Source organism: Anneissia japonica, unplaced genomic scaffold (genome assembly GCF_011630105.1).
Source record: "Anneissia japonica isolate Jap-2015-1 unplaced genomic scaffold, ASM1163010v1 scaffold287805_len679488_cov178, whole genome shotgun sequence".
Taxonomy (NCBI): Eukaryota; Metazoa; Echinodermata; class Crinoidea; order Comatulida; family Comatulidae; genus Anneissia; species Anneissia japonica.
The window spans coordinates 311,916-325,676 of record NW_022720349.1 but is presented as its reverse complement, the minus strand read 5'-3'; the positions used below and the strand labels follow the sequence as shown (position 1 = coordinate 325,676).

At 33.0% G+C, this 13,761-nt stretch overlaps 1 protein-coding gene across 1 annotated transcript; it reads left to right on the top strand.

The window, feature by feature from the left end:
- Positions 1-6,239: 6,239 nt before the first annotated feature.
- LOC117111322 (forkhead box C1-A-like) lies at positions 6,240-8,532 on the top strand. Its single transcript, XM_033254254.1, has one exon. The coding sequence runs from the start codon at positions 6,588-6,590 to the stop codon at positions 7,980-7,982; it is 1,395 nt and encodes a 464-aa protein (XP_033110145.1). The 5' UTR covers positions 6,240-6,587; the 3' UTR covers positions 7,983-8,532.
- Positions 8,533-13,761: the final 5,229 nt, after the last annotated feature.

The window sequence follows — 13,761 nt, the reverse complement described above, 5'->3', positions numbered from 1 at the left end:
GCCAGTACATAAATCATTAGTTAAAGTGTGATCATGTCAATAAGGATAATGATAATGACACAAATATTCTGAATGTCGTTAGAGCCAATACTGTAATAATTTAGAGAATCACTTAAAATTTACTTGTCAAAGCAACATGTTCACGAAATTGCAAGATCACTCTCTTATCGAAGTGGCTAAAAGTTATACAATTGAGAGCAGCTAAGCTCAATCGGCTGGTAGCAAATGTTCGCGAATGGTTGTTGTTGTATATTGGTTTATTGATCAGTGAAATTTTTTTTTATATTATTTGTGTTTAATTGGAAAGCAACAACTTATTTGATCTTTAAATGAGCTGATTTTTTAATGATAATGACACAAATATTCTGAATGTCGTTAGAGCCAATATTGTAATAATTTAGAGAATTATTTTTTTTATCTATTTTTTTCCAGAATTGCTGAACTTGTATAAATTATGAACTGAATCATTTAATGCTCTCTGCTACGAGGAAAATATTCACTCGTTGAAAATTAAAAGTGTAAACTAATTACATAAATCAACAAAAAACATCTCATTTATTTTATAAGAACCAGTAAAATTTTGCCCAGGCTCAGTTTTCTTGTATCTCTTGTTTGCCAATTTCTGGCTGAAAATGTTCGTATGTTCTTATACACACTTTTTAAATATAGGCCTCGAAGATTATTACTGTACAGCAATATGGCACTGTACTGTATAAGCCTATACTGTTAACCTTAAACGTCAATACTTACTGTGTGTGACTAACTTGATTTGTTTGTTTTTATATTATTTAAAAAGATAAAAACCACATTTGGCATTAACTCAGCCTCAATTTGTATTTGTTCTAAGGTTTTTCTTATTTTTTAAAGCGATTTCAGCTTGGTGTTCTTATTATTTTTTTTCTTTTCTTAAGCGTGAAGCTATCTAAAGATATTAAACTTTTGTTTAGATTTATCAACCCAACACGGATATACCGAAATATATTTAGGATAAAGTATTTTGATTTATGAAAACAACAACGACATCGATTAATCGCATCGCGTATGATAGAAAAAGCTATACAGCTGAACACCCATCGTCACCTGTGCTATTCGACTGCTGTTTATTTATAAATTTGTGAGGTGTTTTTTACACCTTGCTATTCAGTGTTGAAACAACCAGACATAAACTAAACATGTACGCGAGCTGGATTAGCCCACCCAAGAACTCCGGCAAGCTTCCATTCAGTATGATAAAATCGTAAAACTTAAACTATATTGCGGAAACCGATACAGGGTAGTAAAATTCAGTACAGAAGTTATCTGTGAGAAGTTATGGTTGAAATTTCAGTTTAAGAAACACAGACTCGGCTCGCGCTTAATATGCCTCCGGTACTGCTAGCCAAGAATTAAGAAAACGAGAAGATTTCAATTACATATGCATATAAAATACAATTTAAACAATTCAACAAAAAAAGTTTCAATTTTAATTTCAATTTTTGTGTAGCCTACGGCAATGTTTCCATGACAATGTACAATCAGATAACGATAAAAGATATTCGATTTATCAAATAAAACTCCTGTGGAAACGAGACCATATCCATTCCAACTGAATTGAAATTTCGATAACTTAGTGAATTCAAGTATTATCGATGAATATAACAATGAGATCATGTTTAAGCTAATTCGTTGGCTGTGGGGGTCATTCCATTGTTTATACGATCAGTGAAACACATAGCGTATACTTTTATTCTGTTGCCGCATTAAACAACAACTTTCTTCATGATAGGTATAAAACGGCCATAAAATGACAAGCAAGGAAATTGTTTTACTAACAGGGATAACCACTTTTCTCGCCATATGCCTAAGGTACCCAACAAGATGTTGTTTCACTATCAGGTGCAATCAACAAACAGTAATAATATTCTGCGGTCCATCGCTGTTTATCGGATACTTTAGTTTTATTATAAGGATGTTGCACTGCGGTGGTGTCCACAGCATTGAAATATCAAATAATTATTTTCTTCGATATAAATGTATCTGAAAATTTCGCTAAGAAACTTTTCAGCAATAAACCAAAACCTTGACGCAATTATTGGTTGTTAAATAAATTTCAGAATTACATTTTGACATTAATATCTGTGATCATTTTAAGCATTCTAGGCTACAGCACTTTTGAGAACTTTGGTATATTTAAACTTAAAACGTGTTTACTATGAGGCAAATTAAGTAACTTTGAGGAAAGAAGGAATAAAAATGTTTGTTAGGTTTTTCTTTAAGCGATTTTTTGTCTCGTAATATTAAGAAGATATTTATTAAAGGTATGGGCCTATTAGGTTGATGGCTTTAAAAGGTCAGAAACAAGGTAACAAGTAAATTATAGGAATAATCTGCTGCAAATCGTATTTAGGCCTACAGTACAATTTTTATTTTTATAAGAACACTGAGGCTGAAATTGCTTAACAATTAAGAACAAATTGAGGCTGAGGTAAAATTTAAAGTGAGATTTTCATTTTTTAAAAACTAGAAAAAAGCAAATAATTATATCTACCTTATGTGCAGTATGTGTGACTAGTAACACCCCTTTTATAATGCAATACAGTATGTGTACCTACCTGTCATTTAGGACCATTCTTAACAGGGCCCTTTTTCTGTGGCTATTTTTTAGGGGCCTTTTATTCAGGGACCATTTTTTCCGGGACCAACTTTACTTACATTCCAATACAGATTCTGCAAAATAATATTTTCTTATGTTTGAAAAAAGTGTGTAAAATAAGACAAACTAAGTACATTTGAGCCTGAAATCGGACAAAAAATAAGAACAATGAGCCTATGCAAAATTTTACTGGTTCTTATAAAAAAAAAAAAGAAAAGTGTATTGGCCTATTTTACGGTATGTAGTACGTGTGTGTATGCTCCTTTCCCCCGTTTTATTTTTATTTATTTATTTTTTTTAAATATTTCGTATCTTACTAGACGTTCCTGGATATTTCTTTAAAACACCCCTTAACATTTCTATTTATAACATATTTAAAAAAGAAAAAGTTCCTTCGGAGCCTGGGATTAGGGTTGTGTTTTGATTGGATTGGCATATTGAAGGATTTATTTAATGAATCGTATACGGTAGTGTATAACGTGTGGGAGGGGTTTATAGGAGATGACGTGCTGAAAAAGCCGGCTGCTTCGAAGTAGGCTTAAGTTATAGTATAAAGGCTATTAAAAGTGCCTAGAGACATTTGGTTGGATATTTATAGAAACAATACATGCAACACATTTTACCAGCGTAACGGATAGATGATGAAGTCTATTGATAAGATTCTGTTAGTGACATCAGGGAGTTGTGACATTTGAACTTGGACCCCATACCGTAGTGATTTGATAGATAGCGTTTATTACGTCAGCAATCACCCTGAAAATGATTACAGTACTGCGTAATATAAAGGTCCCTGACCCTACAGGATGTCAAAGTACTGAATAATCGAATGGGTTTCGCCTGGTCATTAAAGATATGGTTTAGCTTCCATAGTTCCACCATCGCCTTCCTCCCTTTCCCACATCTATACAATGAGCTGAAATTTTTAGGCGGGATAAATTCTATGGCTCGGCTCATGGACCCCGATGTCGATTTTTCCACCCAAGGAGAGAACGCTATTTTGCTATGAATATTGGCTCAGGGGGGATTCACGAGCAAGAAAACCCATGTGTTGCCCATCGGTATGTGCATTACGGCTTGAAAAAACGACGAAGGGGTGACCGACATAACATAATAAAATAATAGCCAATTAATAACTTCATAATAAAAAGACGATAATCTGTTACTAATGATGGCTTATACCTAATCAACAGTGCAGCTACTATTCACGTTGGCGCATGTGCAGTGCCGGTGGACCTGTCAGTCAACGTGCTACTGTATTACGCGTCATCGCGCCAATTAAAAAGGTTTGCATATAGATTTGACATAAAGCCAGATTGACATCTGGTTAAAAACGGCTCAGGAGAAGGGGCAGAAATTGATACTGCGCGTATACACTTGGTGACACGGGTGTAACAATTGTCTTTTGTCGCGCGTGTTTATAATGGCGCTCTGAAGTGTTTTCGAACCTACTTTTATTGTATAATTTACATCCTGATTTGAGTTTAACCTGAAAATATAACAGATATGATGTACAAATTGTGTAGCCCTACCCAAGGCTAATTCTTATACTAATATCATTCTATATTGCTATTATTTTATTATGCTATTATTATTAGGCTACACTTTTTTTAAATATAAGAATCAGTAAAATTTTGTCAAGGCTCTGTGTTTTTGTTTTTTTTTTTGTGTTTTTTTTTTTTTTTTTTTTTTTTTTGCGCCAATTTAGGTTCTAAATGTTCTTATTTTACACAATTTTCAAAGACAGAAAAGTATTGTACAGCATTATATTACTGTACTGAATTAGAAGGTAAGACGGCCACCCCTACTGCACATCAGGTACAGGTAAGACTTACAGAATTTTACAGTTTTTCAACATTAATACTTTACTATACCGTACGTAACAAAAACGTAATGGTTTACATTTTACCTCAACCCATTTTTTTAAAATTTTGTTCTTATTTGTTGTATATTTTTATGAAATGTGTTTTTATAAAACATAGTGTACTACTATCATTATCAGGCCAATTGTTATCATTATTCTATTATTATCATCATTTTAATTTTAATTTTCTAATTATTAGGCCTATTAGGCCTATTATTGTGTTATGGTTATGATAATCATGATAATAATCGCGTGTTTCTAACGAGCTAAACACCAAATAAATGTTCTTATATCTTTATTTTAAAGTTCACGAATCAACCACATTATTTCTAAATGTGACTCGTCATTCGGATGTGTCTATTGTATATGAGGAGGTTAAAAATAGGCTACGTCACTTGTACGCTATTAAAATGTGTAGGTGTGACTTTTTTTCCAAACGGAATGACATTAATACAATGAAAACAGGATTATAATATAACTATTATATTGTCACGACATCCGCTCATTTAAAGCAATATTCTTAAGTTCCAATAATGAGTCAGTGGTTTACCATGGGGGGGGGGGGGAGGTTGCAGATTTTAATTGGCCAGATCGGCAGACCGACTGACCGGCTTTACACTTTTTTTATATAAGAACCAGTAAAATTTTGCCCAGACTCCTAAAATTTGTTTTTGTTTGCCAATTTGAGGCTCAAAATACTTTGTTCTTATTTTTTAAGTAATTCATCATCAGTGTTCTTATAAAATGTGTTATACAAAAGTGTAGTCCTATTGCTGCGGCTAGCAGTGATTTTCTATTTATAAATTTGACAATGCAGTCACATCACATCACTGCAATGCCTTGCATGTCCAATTGGGCCTAGGTACGGTACATACCGTAAAATGGGGCCAGTGTGAAAAAAGTTTCAACAATTGTTAAATAGGAATATTTCTCAAAACTGAAGTTAACTTAGTAATGTATGACACACTATACAACATTAATAAGGCCTATCCATATTTCTATCCACAGGATAACACGACTCATTTTGAATTATGTTTGTAAGTACAGGTGAGTCACTATATTATGAAACTGCCCCCCGACGTCATAAAGGTAATGAACAAATTTTGTAATCTTGAAGCTGACAGGGACTTAATCAGGTGGACGTTGTATGAGTATAATTAAAATCACCTTTTCAAATTGCTATTGAATTATAATTAGCCAAAGGCGGTCTATGCCGTGTCACTCAGTTCTCAACAACGTTACAAAATAAAAACGAACAATAAGTTTGACGTTTTTTTAAATAAGGGGACGTTATGTAAACTTAAGTACTATGTTATTCTTAACAGCGTGAAAACAAGGTGTACAAATAAAACAAAGATTAAGAACAACACAGACATGCAGTTGACGAACACTTGTTCCTTTTGTAAAAAATTACTGGCCATCCAAAGTGTCAAATAATACAACAGTTTCGCGGTGTCAATCATGTTGTATGTTTAGAGTGTTTGGGAAGGGTTGCCGGTTGTGAACTTTTCGCTCGCTTGCGCAAAGCAACTGTTCTACAACCTCAGTGTTATACAGGCTGGGTGGTCAATTTCTTTTCAGGAAAATTTCAAAATAAACAAGACACAAAACGGCTTGGGTGGCATGCTTAATTGATGTTAGAACTTTATAAACAAACTTTGCTGAAACGCTCCACACTGATTGGCTGACCGAGCGCGCAATTTGTAGAAATAGGCAGATAAGTGTGTATTGTTCGTCTCGCACGGGCAACGAATGGGAACCATAGATGTTGTTTTGTTTAAGCATTGTTAGGTTTTCTATACCTCACTGAAAGTCATCCAAATTCAACATACAACAACATTTAAACAATCCTAAAACAAAATACTGAAGACAAAACAACAGCTTGAATAAGACCCGCTGCTTGCGCTTTAGACAGTTTATTCTGGAACGGTCTGCGGGTGACGACGGCTCGTTTGTAGATCCTGCTCAGTGGTCCAATATCTACAAGACTAATTCTTTATCATAATAACTTCACACATACTAGAAACAGATACAGACATAAATTGACGACGTAACCTGCTAAGAATTCTCAACAAAGTATTCAGTTGCATCAAGATGGCTTCCCTTAGCAGTCTCTATCAGGCCTTTCCACATCACTACGGACATATACAATTTCCAGCTTACTCTACACCTTGTTTTTATGGTCTTCGAGACACCGCTTATGCTGCTACTACTGCTGCTGCTGCTGGGTTTCATTTTGGAATTCTGCCGTCCCTAGAGAGAAGAGAAACCCCTCAAAAACCACCATATTCGTACATAGCCTTAATTGCTATGGCAATCCGTGCTTCCAGTGAGAAAAAGTTGACATTGAGTGGGATATACCAGTACATAATGGATAACTTTTCTTATTACCATGACAACAAGCAAGGTTGGCAGAATTCTATACGACATAACTTGAGCCTAAATGACTGTTTTGTGAAATTACCACGAGAGAAAGGAAAGCCAGGGAAGGGAAACTACTGGACTCTAGCTCCAGATTGTGAGGAAATGTTCGAAAATGGAAATTTCCGTCGACGAAAGCGCCGACCAAAATCATTCACCAAATCCACCAACAATGATACGGACAGAAACATGAGCGACGACGGGGGTGTAGAGCCATTTGCCGAGGAGAAAAGTGATGACGAGTTTGAAAATGACGAAAATATCGAGAACTCAAGCTGTGTTTATACAAAAAGAAATAGCAAACATTGCGAGAAACACAGCGTGGAGCAAGCCTCGGGGAAGTTACGGGATCGCGTAGAAAATGACTTGAGCCACGAGAGCGATTACGAAGCAGATCATGTTATTCTTTCTGAAACCGATAAAAACATTTCCTGTGCTGAGCCACAGTCTAGATTGGAGTTTAAAGAGAGTATTCCTGTGAACGCAATTATTGAAAATCGTTCTGAACCACAACAATCACAGAAATTGACTTCATTCAGTATTGAAACTCTTCTAGGAGAATCATGTTTAAAAGATTCTAAGAAACGCATTCGATCAGACGGGCAAGAGGAATACGAAGGTGTTAATAAAACTAAACACACGCGCGCTAAAATTCAAAAAATTGACGAAACTGAAAAGAAAACAACTGAAAAGTACAACTTTTCGCTGGATGAACATTCAACAACAAATCATATTGAACGTAGCCCCGAACCCGTGCAGATGTCGCGAGTATCGCCAAAACCACAGGCTCTTAGTATATCGATCCCTGTGTCTTCGCAATATAATCGAGATATTTCGAGTCCAAACCAAGAATTCGTTCACCGACTTCGCAGTCTATATGAAACCCGCAGCCCGATTGCTTTCAGTCCGTATTCGTCGGTTCGCTACGCACCGTCGATGTATGTCTCCCCGATGTATCCGAGCCAGCACGACTTATCGCCTCCAGCTTATGTGGCTTTTCCATACGGAGTTAAACCATGGAAATTAGATGGAAGTAGTTATAAGAGAGACATTATTAACATGTACTGATTGATAGAATTATTTAACACGTAAAAATAATTAATAGTGTGGTGTTTATATTAAATTTCATTATGAATATAATGAGATGAGGCTAAGAGATATATTTTTATATAAGTACTGTAAATTGTTGTATACAATTTACAAAGAGACGGTATAATTGTTATAAACCTTTGTTCTGTTCATTATTATTATAAAAAAATTGTCTTATCACAGTTTGTATTGTTAAATATTATGGTACATCCACCGTAACTTTTAAAACTACAGATAATACAATTTAATTAATTAATTAATTATTGAGAATTACAGTTTTGGCCCAAGATCTAATGATTGATTTTCTTTCGTTTGAGATAATACGTTACGTTGTATAACGAACGAGATAATTATAAATTCATAAGAAATACAATTATACATTTTTGCTGTTGAGTGTGTGAACCTACGTTTTTTAGCCGTAGAACAAGCATATATTATTATATTTTTCTTTCATTTTGTGATTTCTTTCATTCCCTTTGACCTTTGTTGATGAAGTATGGATAACAAAATTAAAATATAATGAATTTGATATATTTAATTGTTGGTTTTATTCAGTCTTTATCGTTCGGATATTTATTCTATTAATGACCACCGAACAAGAATATGGATCGGAAGAAACTACGATAATATGTTAAAAACACAACCTAATTGGTGATTTTGGTTTATTATGACGCAATGTTGGTACCGGTAGGCATAATCATAACAGTTAATAGGGCCTATTTATGGTAAGGCATGATGAAATATCATAATTATGCTGATATCCGGTGTAAAAAACATCGCGTCAGTTATAAGAAATCTTTAACTCATTCTTAAAATTTTCCCTTAATAAACATCGGAAGACACAGACGAGTTAAAAATTCAACCACACATAACTTACATTCAATCACAATATAAGCCTAATTATATAAGGTTAAATTGAAGATAGTGGTGGTAAAGATAAAGATAAACTTTATTGTCCATCAAATATGTGGAATATATATATATATATATATATATAATTGTTTTATCAAAAAGGAATATCATCAGGTATATACATATAAAAATTTGATAATTCAATACACTTAAATCTACCATGAATTATTATTATTATTAATCATTTCATTAACACCACCAGCGTCATCTGATCATTATCATTATATTTTATCACAATAATTATTATAAAATTTCACAATAAAAAATACGAGAAAAAAAAAGAAGCAGATATACAATCAATAATGAGGCCAACATCATTTAAATTAACGTTATTAGCCTCACAATCTCACTCCTTGCTTCAATTCCTGTCACAATTTTTCTTTTTTCTTGCAACTCAAAAACTAATCTCTAGTCTTATAGAGACTGGACGAGTTTCGTATCATCGGAAAACTATATTAAATTGTATACGTGGAGATGATAGCTTGGTGGTTGAGATGCTTGTTTTCCAACCCCAGGGTCCTGGGATCAAATCCCGAGACAGCACTTGATTTTTTCTTACTACTAAAAAAAACTATTTTCACTCCCTATTTCGTAATGAGATTTTGCTAATACTGTACAGCATCACATTATTTAATTTATTTAAGAGGGCCGCTGAATATCAGCCGACCTTTTAGGATAAGCTGGAAAGGTCACCCTCTATATTTATATTTCAAACATATTTATACAGGATTAAAAACATATCAGGTGGTTCTTATAGCCTGTTTTCCATAAGGTCCTGTTCAAAATTATACTATGGAAGATAAAACAAACATTATACATCACACTTCAATAGATATTAAATTCGAATAAAGCAAAAAGGGATTATTAGATAGTAAAAACGCTCGGTCATTATTTTACATACGCGCGCTGGATAAACCGTTCAACATTTTAATTTATAAAAATAAATTTGGAAAGGTCAAAACATAACAGTGATAAAATCAAAATGATAAAAAATGCACACGCACATAATATACCGATGTTCGATGTACGTACACATCATTTACAGAAATGCATATAGGCATACGTATACATACATCGTACACAGTCAAGAAAAAACTATAAATATGAAAATACTAAATTCTCTCGGATTAAATAATTAACGTTATAACAATTAATAGAGGCACATGCACAACACAAGATATAATGTTAAAAAAGCTGCATCCATATCGGACCGAATCGAACAGAAATTAGGACCGCGTTTCAGATGCGCTGAACGCCAGCCAGCTAACAGTTAAAAACGTTTCTTTGTAGAAACAGAAATACGTATTGATAACATAATTTCACAACTAAATAACTTTGCAAGATTTTGTTAACGTGATTTTCAGACATTACCACAAAGTTCCGCTTAAGTTATAATATGATTACTAGGCTCTTTCAAATTAACGCTGCAAAATCCTTCCAAGATATTATAAGAGTAGGCTTATATAATTTAGTTAGGTACGGCTAGTATTACAGTGCAAACCTCCGACGATACGAATATATAAGTATCGTAGACTGTGATTCTTCTGTTGTAGCATATTTCTCGCCATATCAACTTGGGTTGCACTTTCCATATTTATTATATATTTTCTATAACCTCATTTTAACAAGGCCGTTGGGTCTCTTACGTTTCTTTTTATAATGTGTGTGAAATAAATCAAAGTTTGTTTGCATCCACCATTGGGTTAAATACATCCGAGTAATTTAATAGACTTACATGTTTTCATTTAATTGCTTCGCCAAACAACGAAAATATTGAATAAACCTGTTCGCAAACAGGACAAGCAACGGCCAGTACTTTAATAACCGGTTAATTGAATATTTTAACTGTCGATCAATTTGACATAACTTGTCAAAATCGGAAAATAAAACAAACCAGTATTTGGAATGCAAATCCCAAGGTGTTTATGTTACTGTTCATGCGTCACTCTATTTAACAAAGAGAATAAAAACCTCTGTCGCACCAGCTAAATCCTATAGCCTACTGCGCCGTTGGACCTTTCATATTATGTTTAAATTTCAGTGCAACAAGCAGTTGAGAAGAATGAAGAATAAACGAAAATACCTGTACAAAAACATCATTAGTTGATGGTTTTTGTTAGTGGTTTGTTCTATTGACAGCCAGTTGGGCCTGGGGGAAAACAAGTAAAGAATTCACAATCGTCAGTTTGCCTTCTCCCCAACAAAACCCTTGTATACAATCGTTTAAATGGGTGAGTTTATTTGCCCAGAACTTCGTTTACATGGGTAGATACATCCGCCCTTTGTCGCTCACATAGCCCAACGTATACGATCCCATATAAAAACAAACATAATTTTTTTAATTTCTTCCCCACTCTGTCTGTTTCCTTTTCTCTAAATATTACTGAAATACAGGCCTAGTGAAATCATAAGTGCTGACATGAACGTGAAACTAATTTAACCATGCACACCATTAAAAGTTCAAATTACTTTCGCAATTCAACTAAATTCCAAAACAAACACGAGAAAGTTTAATCAGGCTGTTTTCGACACTGATTTCATGATAATCTTTTGATAATATTGAAAGGTAACTTTATTTATTATTGTAAATTTATGTTTTTTAATTTTTTTTTATTTTATTTTATTTTTTTTAGTATTCCATAACCATTGCGACCCTTTTATTAGTACCAATTAGTGTTTTTTGTTTTGGTAGTAATACAGAAATCGGACTCTTACTCAACCTTTGTACTCTTATGTTATAGGCCTGTATTTTGGTTCTATTCAAACGTCGACAATGAATGGCTATGAAAAACATGAAACATTAATAAACAATTTCGATATTGATCATAAGAAGACTCAACAGACTCACTAAAAACATGAAAAATATCGTCTTTTGATAATAATTGTTTATGTTTTCGTAATTACGATAAAATTTGAGACTAAAGCATCTGAAAATGTAATTCATAGGCCTATATGAAACTCGATCACAGACCTAGCCCTTTACTCTTGGGCGCCAAACTAGTCTCTGTTCCTAGTGCAATACTCTCTAATCGACAGTAAGTACACTTTTTTTATAAGAACGCTAAGGCTGAAATTGCTTTAAAATTTAAAAACAAAGTAAGAACAAATTGAGGCTGAGATGAAATGTCAACTAAGGTTCATTGTTTTTTTTTAAATAGAAAAACCAACAAATCTTACAAGTACCTTAATGTGCAGTAGTTTTAACTACGTAATACCCTCTATAATACAATAACTGATATAATAATAGTCTTCTTTTAATTTTAATTTTGTTAACGTTTTTTTTTATTGGTTTAAATTAATATGTACAAATCGCCACTGCTTGCGTGCGTAATTCAGCAGCTTGCTTCAAATCTGCTTCAAGTATATTCATTCAAACAATATCGTGTTACACACGATAAATCAACAGAAAGCTGATGCGAAACGCTAATCTGATATCGCACCAAATCCAACAAATTATGTAGTTTTAGAACCTTTTGGATATTTTTATAAGTATAGTGTACCAACCTTACATAAGTAACACAAAAATATAAACAAAATATACACTTTGCTTATCATAATACAGATATTTCTATATATTATTTTATCTCTTATTAATAAATTATTTTGACAATGTAAATAATTGGTTTGATGACTTAATTTCGGTAGGTCTTATTTCGATGTTATTTATGAGCTCATTCGAAGCAGTACCATTATTACCGTATTTATTTATTTATTGTATTATAAAGGACTTACAGGCCTATTATTAGGCCTATCATTACCGTTACCTTTACCGTCGTTGTATTATTATTATTATTATTATTATTATTATTATTATTATTATTATTATTATTATTATTATTATTATTATTATTATTATTATTATTATTATTATTATTATTATTATTAGTAGTAGTAGTAGTAGTAGTATTAATTATTATTTAATATTTTATTATTATTTATTATAGGCCTATAAGTATATGTATTTTTCATTTGCTAATATTTTCAACCTTAGTTTTAACATGCATATACAATTCTAACAATCTATAGACTATCGTTATTATCATTATCATCATATTCATCATTATCATTCATCTTATACTTTTATTGTTAAAATAATAATTTATTATTATTATTGTTGTTTTAGGCCCCTATTTTTATCGTCCTAATTAATTTTGTTATTGCTGCTTACAGCAACGCACCTGAGTTTTAATATACCCTCAATTTAAAACCTGATCAAATTCCAACATTTTAGTGATCTATCATCGTTTTAAATGTGCCTATTTGTTTGTTGTGTTGGTACTGTACATGACGTCATAATATAGTGGTACATTAGTCAACATGCCACTCATGATCAAGTTGTGAGTGATCTATTCTATTTCTGATAGGATTATTGATAGTAATGCTTTTCAATAAGAATGTCGTTTATTTACTGAGTATTAACAAATCGAAGGCTGTTTGGTGTTGGTATTTAGGTTCTAGATGCTGTATATGAATCGTCAATTAGTGCTGAGAAGGTGTGCGTCTGCAAGAAAAACAAAACAAAAAACAAATACAACGGAACCGGTGTTGACTGACGTGGGGTTAGTTGAAGGGAACACTAATTATGCCGTTCTTTAGCATAATCAACTCGACAAGTAGGCCTATGGAGGCCCTAATCAGATGGCTCTGATGTATTGATATTAGGCCCACCATAATTCAAAACATCGAGCTAGGCAATGGGAAGAATCGGGGGTATCTGTATATATATCCCTACTACTTGACAATAATATAATGATATTCTATGATATTTATTGAATAATGGGTCTCCATTACATAAGTATATCAAATCATGTCATATTTGTTTTTTAAGTAAACAATATAATTTAAT